The following is a 23,067-nucleotide window of genomic DNA, read 5'->3' as shown; positions in this document are numbered from 1 at the left end:
TTCCTTCTCTAAATATGAGTTGAAAGGAGCTAATGTTAACCATTTCTACTACCAGGACACAAGACGAAAGCAAGCACAGATCTTTTCTGATTGGCCAATTTCCAAAACAATCCCAAACATTCAAGGAATTTCTCTGCCATATGGAATAAGTGATAACAAGAATGCAGGGGTTTTTATTCTCTGAAGATAAACAATGTAAATAAGTATACTCCTCTTTGCTCTGTTCCTATGCCATACAAAGGATCTGAGTTCCTAAATTTATCCTAAAATTTCTCTCTCTCTGCTATGAAATTTAGTTCTTTAAAGCAACAAAATAAGACAAAGCATCAAATATTTCCTGCGGGGATGTTTTCCTAAAAGCTTTGCCTAGCTACCTAGTATGCTGTTACTTCTGTGCTTCTGCTTCAACCCACCCTCCTCTCTATGATGACTGTTTTTCTGCTTTAGTAATCAGTCTCCTTGCAGCCCATTGTGAAATAATTCCAGGTTTTACTGCTGCTTTCATTCTTTTTACAGTAACATGTAATTTAAAAAATCCTGCCTGATTTATTTAATGATGCTCTTTATAAAAGTTGTTTCATGCAGGACAGATAAAATAGTCTCCCAAATAGTCTCAGCTTGCATAAGAAAATTAGTCTATCAAGAACAAATTAAAGAATATCATGACAATTAACAGTTAATGAATTCATATGTACTTTTTGCTCTGAGTTTACTCTCTATGGTACAGTTGCTTGATATTACAAATAGATGTCTATATTCAAACCCTGGTTCAAAATGACAAGAATGTTCTTCAGCATACTATGGAGTATAAAAAGAATTCTCAGAAACATCTGGTCAGAAATAGCACTCTATAGAATGATAGTGTAGTCTTATAAGTTTCTATGCATGCTTATCTAAATCAATGGCATTTGAGGTCACTTAAAAAAAAAAAAAAAAAAAGCTTGTAAGGGAGTCCTCATGTAGCTTTCCTTTATCCTGACTTTAGCAAGACTTTTAACGTGGTTTCCTAGCAACCAAATTGGAAGCTATGGAAGGAATGGGTAAACCACAAAATGTTTTAAAAATGTCTAGACTGCTGGATTCAAAGAACAGTGGCAAGAAGAAGTCCAACCAGTTGCATATATGGAGACAGCGAAAATTTGACTGGATGACTGGATATGGCTCTTAGCAACCTGATCGAAGGCAGCTGTTCTGAACAGAGGGTTGGAATAGACAACTTCCCAAATCATTCTGTGATTCCACGTAGCACTGAGCTAGAATTACAATATTTTGCGGAAACTGTATCTCTCTGATAACCTAATTCATGCAGAATCCCCGAGGAGAAACATAAGACAGTGGCTCTTAAAAGCCACTGAATCTTAATCTATTGTTATACACAAGTGGACTCAGCAGTAACTCCTAACATGATCCTGGCTGTTTCAACAGGTAAGTACTGACCTACTTGCCATTTACTTACCAACAGTTTATGTAGTTTTAACAGATACAGAAACTACTACAGACAAGTGAGACACTTACTCTCCAGTTCAATCATTTCCATTCTGTTTCCTTCTGTATCATGGCCAACAAATTTCAAACCTTTCTCTTCAAAGCAGTGAGTTAATTCTGGGTTCACCTGAAATATTGAAAACAGCAGTTGTAGTTTTATTTATTTTTTGATGCAACTTTTTGATATAACTGTAATGCTTTTATTATGTATGCAAGAACAAAAATATTTGGAAAAAGAGCTGAGAATTTTTGCGTTCTTTGTTGATACTCAGGTAGTAACTTTCAAAAAATAAGCATGCTTACATTAGCATGAGATGAGTCAGTAACTTTAAAACTTAATAATAAATACAAACAAAAAATTAAGGACAGGGTCTCTTTTGCTCACTATCCTCCTGATCCTGAAGAGCACGCATTCCTCATTTTTGAAATGGCCAACGGTAGCAAGTGGAAGGTTGTCTATGGCATAAACTGTCAAAAATCACCCAGACAGGAGCTCTAGAATGAACTGTTTCATCTCCTTGGTAATGTTCTACCTACTCCATTAATATTCAAACTAAACACCCTTATCACCACTGCACTCTTTTCCCAGCTTAAAGGAAACTTAGCATTGTTTGAAACAGATTTTACCATGCATATATCTCACAGTTTAGGCCCCTTTAGAGATACTTGAGGAGTCAAGTGCCTTCTGAACCATTTCTGAACTAACACAACATGCCCAGCTACTGTCCGTCTTCCTAGACAATAGCATTTTGAACATACGGAGATGCCTTTGCTCAGATGTTCTCAAACACTGAAGAGGACCTATACCAGAGGCCAGTAGAATTGGGATAATTGCTAGGAAGCAAGTGATCTGGATTAGCCTCTGAGTTATAGATGCCTGAAGTCTGCCTATGTTTAGATTATAGAAGAATGTGGACTTCCTGAGCATAATCTAAACCCAGTCAGCTCAGGAGCAATACACTTAAAGATTATAAACCTATACCTTTCAAATATCTCATAGGAAGTCAAGTCAGGTAGTGGTTAAAAACAGTTTAAGAAACAATCTTGTTACGACAGTACACTACACTATTCTCCTTTCTTTAAAACTTGTAATAACACCTCTGCAATACCATGTCCAGTTTCAGGCCCTTCAGCACAAGAAAGATGTTAACAAAATACTGGGAAGTCTATAGGATGCCCACTGGGACGTTTCGGGGGACTGAAGCGCATATAATGTAGAAGAGACTGAGGGAGCTAGGTTTGTTCAACCTAGAAAAGAGAAGGTGAAGCGTGGAGTTGATTGTTGACTTCAGCTATCTAATGGGATGGTATAAAGAAGATGTAGCCAGATTCTGCTTGGTGGTGCAAAGCAGAAGAGTGAGACATTAAAGATGCAAACCAAACAAGGAATTTCCTGGTAGATATAAAGGAAGCATAGCTCACAATAAATGGTTAAGCATTGGAACAAATTGTCCAAAGATATTGAGCAATCTCTCTCTCAAAAGAATTTCTAAGCAAGACAGGACAAAACCTTGAGAAGTCTGATCTAATTTCAAAGTTAGCTCAGCTCCAAGCACCTACATAGGTGGACCAAAGCATGAATGTTCCTTACAATATAAATGACTATCTAAACATTAGTAAGTTTTGTTCTATGGTTATGTAAGAAATCTCCCACTGGCTTTAACAAGAATCATGTCCACCAAGTGAAACACAATTTGTTTAAGCTTTAAGTTTTGAGCACAAAGTCCATTAACAGTGCTTACCTCATATCGATGCCTGTGTCGTTCCTCCACAAACATTTCATCGCCATAAAGTTTCCCTGAAAATACAATAAAAAACCTAATACTAATGCGTTGCTCTAACTAATTACAAATATAGCTAATAATTTAAAACTCAGAAGTTTTTCATGTGGAAAACTTTGTAACAGGACATTTCATCTCACTCCAGCTTTCTGGGTTTTTTTAATCATTTTAGTTTCTTTTAATTTACTGCTACCTAAGTTTATTCAGGATTCATTCTGAATATTCCTCAACTAGAAATAGCTTATAAGCTTCAGAGTTTAAATTGTAAATGTCTAAATAATAATGAAAACAGACATTTGAGTGAAAAAGTAACATGAAATCCCTGCTGGTTTTATAACAATCGTATGCAAAATGTGCAGTGAAGTTTCAGAGCCTTTTGTTAGCATTCCATCTTAACAGATTATACTTGGCAAATAGCATACTCCTACTACAAACAGAATATTGCTTTTCTCTGTGGTTTCTGATCTTTTTAGCAAATGACTCTTGCAGCTCTCTTGAATCCTCTATATCGCAAACAACAAGAAACAAGTTTAAGGTATGCAGTAAACCAGAATTTAATTACCTCTCTCACAGTAACAGCCCAAACTCTGCTTTATCTTAGCATCATTAGGAGTACTGCCTCATTTAGGGTGTTGGTACAAGAACAGAGCTATCAAAAATTATCTCTAAGATTCTCAAGAGTGATAATACTGCAAATACTAAATACTAAAATCAGATTTTTTCATTAAATGTACATGCATACTACAGTGTGATCTCCTGCTGAAGTAGATATAATTTCTAAAAACTCAGAAGGTTATTTCCTGTAAGTTCAATATCGCTGAATACAGTAATGTGTCAGATCAATATTGGGGCACAGCAATACAGAAAATATGCTCATAGTTATTTATTCAGAAACAAGAAATTCTATTTTACGTGGTTTTAGTATAACCTGTATTAATGCTGTATAATAGAGTCCCAAATGGGCTAATAACAGATCTAAACATTATTGATTATTTCAAGCAGTGTAAAGCACTGGGTTCTAATTCAGCTTTTCAATGAGACTTCAGATTTTCTCATTTCATGGAAGCAGGATTGGAGTGAATAACATCAAGGAAGCTGCTTGCTTGAGGTTGTAATTCTTTAAAAAAAAATCTTTTAGCACCTTACACAAAAGGGAAGAGAAAGAACACAAGTGTAACTTACTTAAAATAGAATTTTGTGTTTTGAAAACGGTCTTCCTCTTCCCTAGTCTCATCGTTCCACCCATATCTCCAGGATTGTGTTCTGGCATGTCGATGACCTTTAGAGAAAAATTGTTTAAACACTGTTAATGTCCAGCAAAGAAAAAGAACAGCACAACAATCACATAACAGGCTTTGTAGATTTATAAGTAGTAACATCACTCAGTTTTCTGCCAAGCTTGTCCAATTACTATTTGCCTTTAGTTTTCCTAACGCTTCATTCTCTGTGTCTACTAGGCCCTTTATTGTACTTTTCCTTATACTATTCTTTATATCCAATCTTCTTTCTTACACCAAGCAGCATAAAAAGCTATCTTGTTAAGACAGTGGAGCTCCTTTTTTTGAGAGGAGGAGGGTACGGGACAGAAAAGAGAAGACAACACTCACAGCAAAGCTATATAACATTGTAAAAGCAGAGTACTAGAACTGGTGACCCCAACGTGTGTTGTCTCAGATGACAGACATAAGTAACTTAACAGAGGGAGAAGATTAACAAAACTTCCCTCCTAAATCACCATTACCAAACAAAGATTTGGTTTTTGTTGGTTTTGTTTTTCTAGAGGTATGCAGTAACAACACTAGAGGCAACCAGCACAAACTGGTTCCCTCTGAACACCAGGCAGCACTTCCGTGCTGTGCAGGTGACAGAACATCACACAGGCTGTCCAGAGGCTGTGGAGTTTCCTTCCTTGGAGATCTCCAAGAGTCGCTTGGCCATGGGCCTGGCACTCTGCTGTTCTGGGTGTCCTGCTGGGGCAGAGGCTAATGGACACAGAGGTGCATGCCAGCCTCAGCCACCCTGTGATTCTGGACCATTCTGTTTCTCAGACTGCCTAAGAGTACACAGAATACTGGGCTGCCTTACATGTAGAATATACTATTTAACATTTAGAGAAGAGAATGTGCAAAGCCTGTTATTGTGGACTGAAACAGATGGATCAAATGGCTGCTTTGTGGATTAACTAAAATGGTGGAATTCAGTGGCTGTGAGAAACAACAGCTTAACAGAAGTAGTGTAGTTCAGTTTTTCTCAGTTTGAAAAATCTTGATGAGTCTCATAATTGTGCTTAGAGAAATTCTGTCTCAGAGAGGTAAAATTATTCAGAATAGTACGAACACGAGCTGAAACAACAACCCACATTCCTGTATTCTCTATGTACACTTAGTGAGAAACTATTGACGAGGCGAGGTTCTAAAAATACAAATATTCACACATATGGGTAATCTGGAATTGGATTTTTATTAACTTTAATTTGCCCTCTGGGAGTAATGAAAACATTGTCTGATGATACACTTCATAAACTGAAGTTATTCAATTTAGAAGAGATGGTGGAAAGTGCTTAGCCTTTGGCCTTGTGCCAATGCATTTCAGCTGTGCAATTATCTCTGCATAACCTTATACCTTCAAAATGTTATTTATAAACTATATACTCATTATAAAATGTCATGAGCAGAAGTTGTGATCAAACCGGTAGGATATTACAAATCCTCTAATTGCCTCCCAAAAACATGAAGGTGAGGATGTGCAGTCTACTCAGCTTAAAAAGTACACACACACACACACACACACACACACACACACACACACACACACACACACACACACCACCAGCTCAAGAAATACAAAAATAATTCAGTAAACCCACGTTACTTCAGAAACAGTGAGACTATCTGGTTTCCTTCCATTTACTTAGAAGTAATGTTATAACATTTACAACAACCTGTGCATATATGTCAAACGTTGCCCTCCAAAATCACATACAAGTTTTCCAGGAGGTGATTTCCCCCCCACTCCCACCTCCACTTGCCCAGAATTTTAAAGTTGCACTCTTGACTCTTGTCAAATGGATATGAAATGGTCACAAGCAGCTAAAAATGTTTCAAGTATGTGCTTCTCTTCCAATCACAAAGGTTCCACTTCAATGGCTGTTTAATGAATATTTAAAGTTGTCAAGGAGATCATTACTAGGTTTTCCCCTGGTTTTCTCATAACAATTTAGATTTCACAATTTCCTTGCTATTTATTATTTGCTGAGTTAAGATCTTCTATAAAAACATTATGAGTGTAACACAATGAAAAGAAGAAAAGATGGGAATACAGTGAGGGAGAAGGATACGACTTAAACGACATTGTTCAACTCACACTCAGCAGTTAAAACGCTGGCTCCAAATGAAGTGGATCTGCCTATGCAGGTCATGGGAGATTTCATTAAATTACCGTGCTTAAATGTGTTTTTCAGGAAAATTCAAAATCAGCCATTATCAAATGGCACAATGCCAGGCTACAAAGGCACAGCTTTATCTGCTCTGCTGATGTCTTTTGCCACAATTTGGATCAGAATCTAACACAGAGCTGCAAGCCCAACAAAAATTCCAGAGGACTCAAGCATTTCTCCCACTTTGTTTTTGTCTTCTGAAAATACTGGATCCTTCTCTCAACATCTACAGTAGTGTGGTCAGCACCACATGATTAGAAGGGGATGTAGCCATTAAAGCTTGCATTATTATCAGATAAGTTTTAATTGAGGTATATTTCGAGAAACATTATAGAACAGTTCAATCTTGTTTCAATCAGTGGCAGATTTTCTGCCAATATAAAAGCTCTAATGAGTTTCAATATCAAGCAGCTTATTTTGTGCATTCAGGTTTTGTTGTAGGTATGTTGCATTATAAATCAACTCTGTCTTCCCCAAGATTTAATGTTTATGGTAATATAAAAGACTTCAGATATTAATTTTTGTAATCAGGTGAGAAAAGGAGTCCTGTATTAACAACACAGCTACTCTGAAACAAGATCTTCCCCTTCCTGATATGTTCCCTGGTACTGCTCAACTTCAGCACTACCAGCATACAACCCTCAATGTTTATACATTACATGAGTTTGCAGTAACATCTGTACAAGCAGCTTTCAAAGGAAAAGCACCACTGCTGCTCTACCACCCAAGATAGCAATAAGAATCAGAAAACCAATTCATATTATGGAAAACTTTGCTCCATTTTACAGAATTTATTTGAACAGATAAAAGACAAATCATCAAGTGGCTGTTACTGTGAACAACTGACTAGATTCTTCAAAGAGACTGTGCTTCCCTCCACAAAATAAATCTTACCATGCATTAGCTCTTTGAAGAGTAAAGAATGGCAGAAGGAGAGGAACCACAAAAGCATCAGTAGGGAGGATGCAATACAAGATAAGGCATAAATCAGTCTTGTTTTTGTTTTTTAACCCAAGTCTCTGAAAACTGTTAATACTATAGGGACTTTACAGGGATCACATATTACACCCTTGACAGTCAACATCAAACAAATAATGAATCACTGACACAACAAACCATATTGTAAATGTAAAACAGTCCAAGGGGTATTAAACCACACAGTTGATGAACAGCAACTTAAACTATCCATGAAATACAGTTTTCTTTCAGAAATCTACCACTTGGGTTGTTTCATTGTCATTAGAAGACATATAAAAGTTAATGAGAAAAGCCCAGACAGTGAACATGCAGAAGCCATGGCCCTGAAAATGCAACAACTTGTATCACTTTACTAATCACTCCAGTAGCATTAATGCTTTGTCTCTGTTTTGTTTCAGGCCAACGTCAGAATATATCTACCTTGGCTACTCTGGGCCTTTTTGTTTGTTTGTTTTGTTTTTTCTTCTTCTCTTAATCTCTTCCCCATCCTATTGGGAGAGTGAGTGAAAGACTGCATGATGCTAAGCTGCCTGTTCACCACAGTAGGCAAGCATTTTTTCATTCTATTTTGCTTATTTTAATAAAAGAATACGTTTATTCAGAAAAACTTCCCTGTGCTTATTAAATTTTAAACAAAGAGCAACAAAAAATAGACAATTTATAGAGAACCACTGCCAACAGTTATGAAAGCCAATGTTATACTAGCCTTTGTGCCAAAATCATATGACAAACTTACTTAGCTTACTAAGCACTCAGCTGAGTCCACTCTGCAAAACCACACACACACACAAAAAAAAAAAAAACAGCTCAAGCCAATCACTGTAACTTTAACTGAAGCAATTTGTTCTGATGAGCAAGCCTGTTTTCTTTTCAGCTCTTTTATATTTAAGCTACAACTTTCTACAGGAAATAATCAAAGCTGAAGTAGTTCTTAAACTCATTTACAGTACAGTTATGCTTCTTCTCAACTTCCAACCCCTTCTACTTTTGTTTTCATCAAATGGTTCAATGGTTTGGGTTGAAAGGACCTCCAAGATCACCTGCATGTACAGGTCCAACTCACTGGCACAGTAGGGCTGCTCCAGGCCCCATCCAACCTGGCCTTGAGCACCTCCAGGGACAGGGCACCCACAGCTTCTCTGGGTAGCTGGAGCCCATGCCTCACCACCCTCTGAGGAGTTATATGGAAGAGATATCTAGACCTCTGGAAAGCTCTCCTGCATTTTCTTTCCCACTCCCCATGAAGTGAAGACCAGCACTGCAGATTATTTCCGTGAGTCGTTATCCTCCTTACGACAAATACATCATAGCCTTTCTCATCCCAGCTGGAGAACTGATAGAACTGAAGCAAGCGCTGCTTATCATATAAATGTAATTAAGGCATTTACTTTAAATTCTAGGGTTTCCCAATACTATAAACAACAATGTAACAAAAAATTAAAAAAGATGACAGAGTAAGGAGATAATTTCAAACATACAACTTTGTGAGTTAGATTATCTCACAAAGAGTACTTTGTCATTACTGTCTATCCAACAGCTGTGCACAGCTCAGTTTCAGAAAACCGAAAGGATTGATATATCAATTTCATAGCAAAGATTAATTACCTTAATTAAATCTGCCAGCCACTTCAAGGATGCTTCAAGTCTCATGCTCTACATTACATTTAATTATTTCCTGCTTCCACCCAGATAAGCATTAACTGGTCAAAGACCATCTTGTGTTGAAGAACCTTAATTCTGGCAGATTATTTCTGACCTGCAATCTTAATTCCTTTCTGTGGCACAAGCCACAACATGCAACAACATGCAACATCCATACCATCTTCCCGTCTGTTCTCCCTTAAAACCTTATAAACTTCACTGTCCAAATTGTAATGTAATTCTGCACTCCTTACATTAACTCTCTAGCCCTCAACTTGAAATGACAAGAATTTCTTGGAATTTGCTTTCCTTATTTGCATCTACATAGGCATTTGGAATCAAGTTGTGCATGATTTAAAAGAATTTAAAAGTTGCTTGCCTAGCTGCATCCATACCATCCACTTCAGGAGAGAGACAAAAGGTGACTCACTTCTGTCACAAGGCGCCTATGAGTACCACTAAGATGCCTGGATTCAACTGTGGGCCCCAGCCTAGAGTTAATATGACAGCACAGATATACTTGTGCACTTTTTGTTTGCTAGATCACAAAATCAGAGTAACTACAAATCCACATATTCATTTTTTATACACAAATATAGCAGACACTTTTAAAATATGAAATCCATCTCCAGAAAGAGAAATATGAGAAAGTAAGAAGAAGAAGAGAAAGAAAAGTAGATATATAAATGCATATGGAGAAGCCCTAGCAAAAAGTCTAGGGGAAAAGGAGGCTGAGAAGAGACCTTATTGCTCTCTTCAATATCTGAAAGGTGCTTATAGCGAGATCAGAGTTGGTCTCTTCTCACTGGTGACAGGATGAGGGGAAATGGCCTCAAGTTGTGCCAGGGTAAGTTTAGGCTGGATATCAGGAAAAATTTCCTTATAGAAAGGGTTGTTAAGCACTGGAATAGATTCCCCAAGAAGGTGGCTGAGTCACCATCCCTGGATGTGTTTAAAAACCATTTGGATGTGGTGCTCAGGGACATGATTTAGCAGAGGGTTGTTACTTAGGGTACTATGGTTAGGTCATGGTCGGACTCAATGATCTTTAAGGTCTTTTCCAACCTGAGCAATTCTATGATTCTAAAAAAGCAAGTGAGGACAAATGGGTCTAAAGATCATTCTTCATTTACTAACAAGCTTGTAAAAGCTTATAGGAAATATTTTACCTACGCTGTTCCAAAGAAAGTAACATCTAGAGCGTACTATCACCTCTATACTATGCAAATCAAGTAGGTATTTAATTAGTATGGCATCAAGTGAACACGCCCAAAATAATTCAGACATCCTCTGTGAAAAGTGTGGGTGGCAGGAGAGAGATCACTTCAGCAGATAATGCGACAATCCCCTCAAATGCTACGCACAGATGTTTACTGAGCAACCAGCAGAAGCATGCCGATATTGCCACGCCACAAAAGTTCTAGGCTGTCACCAGCTGGCACAGCATCATACACAACATACAGCCAGCACAGCAGGAACTCTCCTACAAAGTATCACAGAGCCCATACAATTTCTCAAAAGTAAATGGTGCCCTACAAGAAATCATTTATATCCTCCCTCTCGCACTTCTAATACACTGGGTCTCCAATGGCAAAATGAAGTTAAATAGCATATAAAAAGTTTAAGTTAAAAAGCACAAGTCTACAAAAAAAAATTGCAGAGTTCCATTATTCAGTACCTTACTGCGCATTAAAGTCAAGGATGGGAGGCAAATAAATATAGAATTAAGTGTTCACTTCTGGGTGACCCTTTCATTTTCCTTCTACCTCTCTATCAGCAGAAACTTTTTTTTTTTAAATGTGTTGTGGGGGGCAGGTATTTATTAAAAAAAAATATCATCAGCTGATAGTCTTTATTTGTTATTCATTAAAATGACACAGTTACAAACAGAACAAATAAAGCACTCTATCTCGTTAAATACATCCTCCCACACAACTAGGGAATTGATCTGACTCCCTGACTTTTTCTTCTTACACTGAGGTAGATGTTCGACTCAGTTCTCACTCCTGGATGTCTGCGAGGTTATTGCAAACATAATGGAAGTCCTCAGCTGTTGCACAAAATCTCTTCTTCCCAGGTATTAAACAATAGAGGTGGTGAAACATGCTTAAAGTATGTGAGAAAATAACCAATAGAAGACTAGCAGAAACAGAAACCAGGACTTCTGTGACACCTAACCTTGCTCCTTCATTTTAGAAACAAGGCTGCACTGGCTCTTTAATGTCACCCAAAGCAAAGAGATGATTAAATATCCTGTCAGTTAAGCTCCAGTCAAGAAAAGGCAGGTGTTTTAGCTGAGAAGGTACTAATACAAACACATTCGATACATGACAGGGCCAGTGTTACTGAATTTCAACAGCAACAATTTATTTGTGTTCGGAAATTCATACTGTTTGTTACCATCACTTACAGGACAAGAACGCAAAACTTGCAAGGAGTCTGGTTATCTCTACTTAAAATACATTGAGTTGAGAAAGCTTAGAATACCTTCCTATGACAAGGAAAAAAAAAAATGTTCACAAAGTCAAGCAGTGCAAGAAAGCAATGGTTGTTGATTTATGTTGTTTGCAGAAACAGCATGTCTACTGCAATTTGTCAAAACTTATTTTTCAGTTTACAGATTAAGCAATAGTCACTTTTGCTTTGTCACTTTTGCCAGGTTCTTGGACAACTGTTAGACTTCCTTCTCCTCACTACAGACCAGAGTTAATAGCTTCATGGAAAATTAATCTGATCCCTACATGGGATCCCTGTAATTAGTCAGGCCAAATGATAATCCCAATGAGAAGCCACAGCTAATTAAATACATATTATCTTTTAGCCACAATATAATAATCACCAGGTGTTTATATATAAAACATATAATTCCGCACTCTTTATATACTGATTTTAGGACTTTTTAATCATAGTAAGTGATGGATAAGAAAATGTGAAGGTGCAGAGATAGTGAGAAAAATTCATTTTAGTAACATCTCAGAGGAAAACCAACATTTGTCCTTTTTTGATGCTTTGCTAGTTCTGATATACAAAGGCCTTGTAGCGTGCACAGGTATCCTTGGTTCCAAACTGATATTAACCTTAAGGCATAATCCCACATGGCACTTGGTGCACACTTTACAAGCTAAAGGCAGTTAAAACTTCGTTATAAAATCCTCTCCATTCTTGGTTCCAAATCCAAGGAGTTAATTTTAAGAAGCAGCTACTTAAAGCTGTGGTTTGTTTCAAGAAAGAGGTGAACTTCACTGTATTACTGGTGAGAGGAAAAAAAAACCTGTGTTGAAGATAAGACTCATCGCCAATCTAAATTAAGTGCAATTGGCTCTGTGGTTGAACCTTACATTCAACTTTAGAAAATACAAATCTATTTATTTGAAGCCCTGTTTTACAATTGACAAAAACTGAAAATTTCCAAACTATTACTGATGTTAGTTATTGAAGTTGTGATCATCTGACCCTGATTTAATTTTACCTAATTAGAAACACAAAATTAGGCCAGATACATAAGCACTATGCCTTCTGACTATAGTTTTCATTAAGTAGCAATATATTCCTGCCAGTAGACTGTAATCACAAGTAAGACATTTAGACAACTGCTCAATATTCTTAGTGGCTAGCTAGTATTCTCATCAGCCTGGCTATATTTCCTTGACTTAATTTTAGTTCTTAATCGCATCCCAGGGTAACACTTCATCAAAAGGGAGAGGGCAAAATAAATTTAAAAAGGATTCTTTATCAGCCTTTTGCTTCCATTGTCCCAAATTCCCCTATTAGAAATGGCTGAAACAATTATCCATGGTAATATAAAGGGCTTTCTGACAGTTCCTCTTTGGAAGCAAACCACTAAGTATCTACAATATTTACAAATCACTACACTGCAGCGCTAACAAATAAGGGATTTGTATGCCACGGGTAAAACAATTGCTTTATAACATTTTTATTATATTTCACATGGGTAAAGAAAACACCAAACATCTCACGATGAAACCAATAAGCTCTCTGTATGTGGTTTATTATTTCACACTTACAGACTTCTGTCTGAGAAGTAGCAATTAGTGCATATAAGCACCTCTTTCTCTGAAAGCGAGCTCTAAAGCTCTTACCACTAACCACATACAATACCTGTTTACTTGTCTCTGCATTTTGTACTGCTGAGTGACCAGAGTCACTCAGCAACTGGTTGTTGTAACAACAGTACTGAAGAGATTTAGAGGTGCCTACTAAGGAAGCCTTAAAAACAGCCTTTGTTTCTGTCTCCCTAAGAGCACCTCCCATGATTGCTGATGCTTCCCAAACTCATCAGATCCTGGAGAAAATTAAGAGCTTATTTCCTAGACCATAGAAGCTGTGGTATCCCATCCCTGGAGGCACTCAAGGCCAGGTTGGATGGGGTCCTGGGCAGCCTGATCTGGTGGTGGGCAGCCGTGCCCACAGCAGGGGTTGGGGCTGGGTGGGCTTTGAAGTCCATTCCAACCCAAACCATTCTAGGATTCTAACAAGCATCTTTACTCAAGTATTGTGGCACTGTCTCAGAGACTCCCTTCTACTTCAGTAGGAAGGCCAGAATGGCTGCAGCAGGGTCACAGTGGTCTAAGGGCTGCTCATAGCACAGTTCTGATAAAAGTCTTCAGAGTCTGAAATCCTGGGTATTGAGTATTTTAACAGCTCTGAAGGCCCACTGTCCCCATCAAGTGTACCTTCAGGCCTCCCATTCAACAATACACACTGCTACGTGTGGCAAAAAGTACATAATTCTCACTCTCCCAACTCCTGATGTTTAACACAAAATGCAAAATAGTTTTAGAAACAGAAGCCAGAACACATTTCCCATCTTTCCCACATGCAAAGAGAACAGTAATCAATCACGTCAATATAGAAAATGCCATCTTCGGCTATTGTCTTGTTTTTAAAGAAAGGTTCTCTAATTCCATATAACATCAGGTGTCTTTTCATTAAAGATTAATCACCTCAGATAAACTGCAAGTGTACATTTTTTATTAGGTCTTTCCAGGATTGAGATGATCAGATATGCAATTTCTAACTTCTCTTTGGATCGTGCTGGATTATCACATACAAAGACAGTTATCCTGGACTTGCATGAAAGCAGAATGTAGGTATCTCTAGACAAGACTGAGGTCGGACAAAGCAGCTTCTTACTAACATTTTCAGGCTTTGGGATTTAGACATCTCAATTCCAAGTAATTCCTACATTATGTGACCATGCTGTTTAATAACATGCATGTCTAGGCTTCTTTTGAATAGGTTTCTTTTGCATCATTGAGAACAACAATGCTTTGAAAAAAAACTACTGAACCCAATCTTCACCTTGCCTCATCAGCCTCATGTTCACAAAGAGGAAGGGCTCTGAGGCATGACTGAGACATCTAGAGAGCCCAAGCATCTCCAAGATCAGAGGAGACTGAAAGAAGACCAACTTATTGGGAGATAAAGAACTTTCTAATGCCATTTGTACAGCATTTGTTTTTTTATGCTTACTTGGTCTACTTGAAACTCAACAGTATTTTACTCTTCAGTAAATACGTATGTGCCATGCTGAAATGAAGATTTCTACATTTTTTGAGCACTCTTAGGAATTAAAAAAAATTTCATGAAGGAACAAAAAATTAACTAAGTTTCACCTGCAGCATGCTTATGTATCTCAATCTTAATGCACTGCTGCATACGTCAAGGCTCAGAAAGCAGAAGGATAAAACCTTCTTGAAGCATGTTCTCTCTCAGAACTGTCTCATGTAGCATGGAATATCTATGTCACAGGAAGCTTCAGCAATATGATTGTTTGTCTGCCAGATGTGTATATATGACACGATAAGCTGACACATATAGCTACAATGAACAACACATCACCAATTTAAAGCTGACTAAAAACAATGCATCATATTCAATCACTCATCTCTTAAGCAGCCACACCCAGCACCGTTTAAAGGACACACTTTCAACATCTATGAAGTATAGTTACAGTATAACAAGGATAACCTATAGTTCAGCTTTGTGAGATGAGACAACCCTTTTACACGTCATCACTAAAAGCTTGACAACAACGGTGGTTTTAACACAAGGCATGCATCACTCCTGACACATAAAAGATTTTACAACCTGTCTTCAAATTTTAACAGTTTCATACCTCTGAGCAACATCAGGTTCACCACAATGGCTGTAGTGCAGCTCTCTGAACTTCTCACACAGCATTTAATCATTTTCAGAAAATCTGTTAACTGGATTTGTGTGTTTTTTTTGTTTGTTTGTTTGTTTTTTAATCTCTCCCGCAGTCTACCCTTTGCCTTCTCCTACTGTGGTGGCAAGAACACACGGCACTGGCAACACTTAGGAAGCTCTACCTAGTTCTATTTAACTTCAGATGGCAACATGAGGGATTGCTGTTTCACAACAGGTATGGATAAATGTGCATTGTTTATACTACCATTGATTCCATACAAATATTACTCTGCTGCTTTATTTGCTAAGAAATCAAACTTATTTGAGTCTTGTGTAAGACTTATTCATAAGTCAAGTAAGGAACTGAGACCAACTTGTTAAATTATTCTATCATCTTTCTCCACTCCAGGAAGTAACCCCGTTTAACAGAGGGCTTTCATCTAATGACTGATGCCTGGAAGCTAGGGATGATGCACAAGCAGTGTACAAGTAGAAATAACTGAATACTAAGCACAACAGTGCCCACTCTTTCTTCTCACATACGCAACATCCACTCTCAGTTATAGCCAACTTCACCTTGACAGAAGACATTTCTATACTGCAGTCAGGCTGCGACATAAGCCTCAGATACACCTTAACTGACTTTAAACTCACCAGGGTTCATATGCAAATAACAGTGGTGATAGTAACTACAGAATAGACCAAGGAAGCTGGAAAAATACTGGAGAGTTAGGGTGTTAACCCATCAGCAGAGGATTAAACAGGATGACTGAGATAGTTGCTGCCCCCAGGTGACAGCCCCACCTCTGTAGCAAAGGCTGTCTCTTCCAGCAGTGTCAGTGGCATGGAAATATACTGATGGAAAAACCCAGTTTATAGTCCAACATGTTACAGTTGACAAGTTACAAAGATTCACCTGCCATACAGCCATCAATGGTGGCAAAAAATATGTGATAAGGACAAAAAAAAAAAAACAAACAATAGCACCTGAGTTACCATTCCACTTAAGCCATCATTAAACATGCTTCAAGATCTTGTGATCACAACACCACTCCTACCACTAGCAGTGGTACTCAAACTTCAGTCATCTCTGCAACTAGAATTCTCTCATGCTCCAGCGTGACTGGAATTGCTTGCATCAAGCATGTCCATACATCAGTTTACTAGGGCAATATACAGCAATAGCCAGTTGAGGGAGAATTCTGAGGCTGCAGACACCATCACGGAAAGTGAAATACTGTCATCACAGGAACACGTGATGTGTGTCCCTAAGCAGATTGACAGTACATGATCAGCTCAATTCTCTTTTTTTTTTGTTGTTGTTAATGGTCTGGTATCTAATCTACAGTAAAAATGTCAGTTCCAAAAGGATATAGTACTTGCTAGTGTGATTTTTTCAAGCCCAGGGCAAACCCAACTGAATTATGCCATGAACCACAGGAACAATATAGACCCATATGCCCAAGAAAACACAGAAAAATGTGTAACCAAATCTGAAATGCTGCTTTTGGACAAAGTGTCAGCTTACACAAATATCAGTCAAGACTTGATACCAAATACTTACTGTTCTTCAGCATAGATAAATGCTGCTGCCTGCTAGCCACACATCACCTGATTGAGGCAACAGTAACGTATTCAGACTTAGGTTCTAATTCTGCCACAGTGATCAGAATTTCTTACCACTGGAAACATTCTGCCATTGCTGGGTTGAGCTGGATAAACTTTTGACTTGTATCAGAGTAGTAGTTGTGTCCTGCAAAGCAATCTTGGATAAAGAGAATGAACTACCCATGCCTGTCAAACTGAGTTCCCTTGTCAATTCTAATAAAGAGCTCAGATGTGTCACACAAGTCACTGTAGGTCACTGTGGTCTGTGAGAGAGAAGGACAAAATAATCTTGGAAGATCCAACTACAGGTCCCAAAACTGACACTATCATTCAGATGGGCCCCTACAGACCACAATAACTTGTAAACAAAGCTGATCTGAAGAGCATGGACTCATCCCCAGATTCAGCATGTAACTCTTGCGTGACTTTTGAGCAGGTCACCTAAATTTCCAGACCTAAATTTCCACCTAAATTTCAGTTTCTCACTGCCGTGGGAAGATGTTTCAGTAAAACTCGTTATGCTATTTTGCAATCAGTTGTCCTCTTTAACGAACCTCTAGCAAGTTAACAAGGCTAATGTACTGAATTCCTAAAGTTGTGACCCCTCAAAATATAAATTATGCTTCTATTCTAATGAACACTTTACTACTGCATATTTAAGACTGGTGGGGTGCCTGCGGTACAAGTAAAGACAAGTCATTTGAAACTTAATCAAGAGTCCTGCAAATACTGGAATGTCAACAACACGTATCAGGCACATCAGGTTCCAGACACTGCTTCTAGAAGGGAAGAAGTGTTTTGAGGTTACTACATCCAAAAGCTACAGGCAAGAAAAATGAGCAGATGAGGGAAAGGGAGTATTAGCAGACCACCTGGTAATTCATTACTACTAAAGTTTCATTGTACACCAAAGGTGGAAAACAAGATGAAAGGAGAATAACATAGGACATCCTTCACTCTGCCCATGGAAAGAAAAGAAAAAGAAACAAGGTCTCCTACTTATCTTGTTGTCATGAATGACCAAGGCACTCGGACATTACCAAAACTGTCTAATAATAAACAACAGATCTGATAAGGAGGCTGTGGAGTCCCCATTATGTAAGTCACTTAATAATAGGTTAACCAGATATGCAGCATAAGCAGCAGTGACCCCAATAAGAGGAAAGGAAAAAACAAACTAGATGATTTCTAGAAGACTCTCTCAGTCCTATTCTAGGAAATGAGAAGAAGCACATGAAAGTGGGCTGTTAATGCAAGTGGATAGACAATTCATTTAGCAAAGTTCACCAAAGGGAGCCTTCCCAGGAAACCACAAACCTACCTAAAATGTATCTTAGACCCATATACCTACAGTTCCAAACAATCAATCCATTTCCCAAAGATCCACAAAGCTCTTGGTTCAGCAGAGCTGGTAAACCTTCTCAGTAAGTGACACAGAAAGCAAAAGATCTAGTAAGTGGGCCTGGAGCTAAGCACCAAAAAAGGCAATTGAAGAGAACAGAGATTTGAAATTACAGCCAGAGGCAGCAACTCATCACACTATGCAAAAACAGCAGCAGTATTTCATTCTGTGATGGGTTGTGAAGCATCAGCCTGGGCAGAATATCACTCAAATATGCCTCACATACCCATCATCAATTCAACACTGCAAAACCTGCTGAATACAATATTCAGTTATGCTCACTTTTCATAATCTTAGATTTATCTTTCCTATTTAGCACGGTTCCTTCTTTCTTCATTCATATCATGGGGTCTTCTGATTTTTAATATTGGCAACCAAAATTCGATCCCAGCGCATTTTTCTCCTACGCTAAGAAACAGCACCAAATTTGGGAAATGATCTTCGGCAGTGGTAATTATCAATTCACACAAATGGCATCTGATTCCTTCATATTTTACATACAATTAAAAAAATAAACCTACTTTTATTATTTTCCACTTAGAAGAAATAGTATACTTATCTACACATAACCCCATAGCAGCATTTTTAGGCTACTGGGGGTGTGGATATATCTTCAAGTATAAAATACACAAACTGAAGACAGAAAACCTCTCCAAGATGGCCTATAAAAACAAAGGAAACCTACCCAAGTACAATGATAGATGCTGACAGTGACCAATTTCAGAGATTTGAAAAAAAAATATTACTCATTTACACTGTTAATGTATCCTATTCACCTGACTACTGAAAAACACAATAGGAGCAGTACACTGACTTAATGACAAATGCTGGTTTCATAATCAGGGTGGAGCATGAAAGCCACTATAAAGGTAGTTCCAATCTGAGACTCTCACTTGTGCTGCATACATTTGAAGGCTCTGTATTTTGAGTGAGGTAAGCATGAACTAAATATATTGAGTGTTTTTATTATCTTCATTTAATTTTTTAATTCCTACAAGAATTGTGAGTTTACAGAAAAGGTCTTTTCATCTAGGTTAAGTATTGATGATATGCTCTGTGAACCAATGAACAGTGTCAGCTGTATTTCAAAAAACATTCTGTGCATGAGATGATTATTGCCTGCTTTGTTTCCAGTTATTCTTCAAGACAACACCTAAGAAACATGGAACATTTACTCAATGACAACCTTCTGAAATACTTTACTCAATATGCTTTAATGGAGGGTAGCACTAGTGCACTGTCCATTGGTGGGCTGAAAAATCTGCTCCAGAATCAATTTTCACAGTACTTGAAGGTAAGTCTCAATTGTTTTATTCACTGTACTTCCTATAAAACAGACAGGAAAAAGGGAACACAGGCAGTGATACTGCAAGGCAGATTCAGTGCTCAAATGGTTTTCCAGCTCCATAAATAATTCTTACTAAGGATTAGTTTATGCAACTTTACTTGCATTAATGAACATTAGGGAGATAACATAACTAAGTGGGGAGTTTGTAATATGTCCTACAAAATTAAATGCAAAAATCTAATAAATTCTTTATGGAATTCAAATTTCACCTCGAATACTGCATCTGAGTTTTATAAAATAATTTTATTTCAATCAGAACAATGCATTTTCAATCTAAAAAAATATATAGAACACCTATAAATCAACTAAATCAGTACAGCAAGTTTAAAAGTAAGAGGCATGGGCCAGTTTCTATACAATCTAATTCTCCACCATTCAAAATAAGAAGATTTGTCATTTCTGAAAGATTCTAAGAAGAAAAAAAAAAGATATCACCAAACTAGAAAGAAATATTTACTTCCTGAGGCTGAGGGAAAAAAAAAAATCCAACCTAATATCTTTCCTAAACTAGATTAGAATTCAATTTAGATTCTTTTGCTAGGCAAATCCTTAAATACTGGTTTTTGGATTGCAAGACAAGACACAGGCACGTTTTGCTAGAGATCTGAAAGAAACTGTACCTCAATGGAAAGTTCAGTATTTTTAGAACTACAGGAATAGAGTTTAGTTATAAGGCAAAGAAAAAAAAAAAGTCACCTAATAAAACACAAGTAGTCTCCCCTTGTAAAGCCACCTGTCAGAAATTAATTACTAAAACTTATAGGAAATGTGACAGTAAATTCAGAAAGATAATGCTTTTTATATTAGCTGTAGGCAGTTTAGGTGGCAGGACCCATTTCCAGTGATTTATGGAAATAGAAGCGCTCAGAAAAAAAAATACAGATGTTTTGCATCTGGGTATCAGACATTTTCAACTACCCACTCTGTAAGCAGAAATATATGGCACCATTATAAATCAACAAAATAGCAGGACATGACAGTACAAAACAGACAAAAAGTACAAAGAGAGCATTTTAAAGACTTAATTTATATTCAGAACTATTTAATACAAACTAGGCTGATCTGCGACGTTAGCAGAATACTTACTGCATTAAGATGCCACATGAAGAAGCTTATAGCATAAACCAGATTTATTCTATTAACAAGAATTTTCTAACACAGTATTCCTAGTAAAGAGAAGAAAAGGGGAAGGAAAGGGACCCTCAGGCCCAAATTCACAGCCTACTGAAACATGTTTTCAATAGTGTTATGTTGGTCCTGGATCTAATAAAGCAGTAGGTGGTATACATATTGAGGACTACAGGCACAATGAAGCTGCTGCACTTGCTGCATTACCTATGTTTCATAATGTAATCCAAAGAAAACTTAGAAGACTGAAGTAACCTGAGTAATACTTGTAGTTGGGTGATGACAGATGCACTGGCTTTTTCACGTGTTGTATGTGAATGTCTTTGTAGTACAAAACACATCCGAGTATTCAGGTTATGTTCACATATTGAAGCTTCAAATGAAAAGCAAACAACAGCTCACAGTTTTCAAATAGTTATTGTAGCTTTGTTAACATTCTTGAGAAGCATTAGCAAGCACTGTAGTTCTAGTTTAACCAGTAAAACTGGTTAACACATCACCAGTAACATCTTCAAGCAACACTCTTACTGACTGCATCAATTCTTGGTAATAATCCTCACTAAAAAACAGTTGTGGCAATTCATTCCTTTTTCTCCTTCTCTCTCCCTCCAACAAAAACAGGATTCATTCTCACTTGACAACGTAATTAAGTTATTGGACAAAAATAATGATGGAAGCATCAGCTTCGATGAGTTTGTGATGCTAATAAAAAAGATTACAGGACAATAAAGCATCTGCCAGAATGAGCATCGTTCCTTTGAGGGAGAAGAACATGGCATTCATGGACACTATGTGCACCTAAATCCACAGATTTCCTTGTTGTAATTTCAAAAAATACACAATAAAGATTTGTATGACATAACAGATTAAGCTTTGTATTGCATTCCCTGGCTAGGCACAATTTCCAACAAAAGTGCCTCAAAATTAGTTCAGAACTACTTGTCTTTATTTTAAGCTACTAAAATGCTATTTGAGAAAATGTCATCACATAAGATGACATTTTTAAATGCTAAGAAGTTCAATTTAAAAAAAAAAACAAGGCATTTATTTTAAACAACAATATAAAATTACTATGATAAGCATGATGACTACAATATTCCACCTCAGTTTCAGGCAGTAGATAAATAAGTACGTATTTCCTGTGTTAAAAGTTTTATAAATAAGAACACACACACCTATATAAGAGCTGAGTGCTTGCTGCTGCAAGTTAAAACATCCATTACAACTTTTTTTTGGTGTGGTTTTAACTTCATTTCACAGTTCCCTTGTCACACTTGCATTTGTCTGAGTAATTCATGGAGACTATCATTTACTTCAACAAAGGAAATTAATGAAGAAGGAAAAGGAAGAAGTACTTCAATACAAAATAATTTAGAGGATGAGGCTCTAGTCATTCTATAGAACTCTCAATTTTGGACTGAATTTTACTATCAACACCCTCCATTACGCTGATAGAGCAATTAGGTCCAGATCTCAAGAGTTACTTAAGGATTTAGGAAGCAACTTAATGGTAAAGCAAATCAAGTGCATTAGAGACCACATACAACTGATCGTGATCCCTATGCTTGGATTTCTTCCCTAACAGAGTGGAATCCAGTGCTGCACCACAGCTGCATGCATAGCAACCTCAAAAATTACAATATTTAAACACGATAGGAATGTTCTACTGGGCTCTCGGGCCATGCTTTTACACAAACTCATCAGCTGTTAAACTGTGTCACAAGTTCTGGAAGGAAAAAAAGAAATCATAGTACTTGGTACTTTTTTTCTGGTTTATTAAAAAATCATTGTTCTAATTTACCGATATACTTTGATTTCAAAACAAAATGTGCCATATTCTCATTTGCGTGCTAAGCAACATTAGCTACTTCACACAATATCATAGAATTTTAAGATGTTTCTTTACATAACACATGGGACACACATTCCTTTTCATGTGTTAGGAAACATTTGGTATTTCAGAATTCAATCGGGTTATGGGCATCCTGTATAAGAAAAGTGGGCATCAATTCACAAATGTGTTATAAGAGTGTCACCTACTGGCGATGTCTACTTCTACCAATTTCTTGCAAAACACAGATGCCATGCA

General features: G+C 37.4%; 1 protein-coding gene and 1 long non-coding RNA gene across 3 annotated transcripts in view; one reads left to right on the top strand and one right to left on the bottom strand.

Moving 5' to 3' along the window:
• CTPS2 (CTP synthase 2) overlaps nt 1–23,067 on the bottom strand; it is a 59,685-nt gene that overhangs the window by 11,707 nt on the left and 24,911 nt on the right. For both annotated transcript variants that reach the window (XM_010725429.4, XM_085211582.1), the window contains exons 14-16: nt 4,449–4,545; nt 3,228–3,283; nt 1,516–1,612 (exon numbers count right to left, since the gene is read on the bottom strand). In XM_010725429.4, coding sequence (XP_010723731.1) covers nt 1,516–1,612; nt 3,228–3,283; nt 4,449–4,545 — 250 coding nt within the window. The remainder of the gene's footprint in view (nt 1–1,515; nt 1,613–3,227; nt 3,284–4,448; nt 4,546–23,067) is intronic.
• Nucleotides 19,321–21,842, top strand: LOC146545594 (uncharacterized). Its single transcript, XR_014880131.1, has 3 exons — nt 19,321–19,435; nt 19,637–19,796; nt 21,600–21,842. It is a non-coding gene; the product is annotated as an uncharacterized LOC146545594 (long non-coding RNA).

This window comes from Meleagris gallopavo, chromosome 1 (assembly GCF_905368555.1).
Source record: "Meleagris gallopavo chromosome 1, MGAL_WU_HG_1.1, whole genome shotgun sequence".
In the NCBI taxonomy this organism is placed as follows: Eukaryota; Metazoa; Chordata; class Aves; order Galliformes; family Phasianidae; genus Meleagris; species Meleagris gallopavo.
The sequence above is the reverse complement of the archived record's forward strand: the minus strand, read 5'-3'. Positions and strand labels throughout refer to the sequence as shown.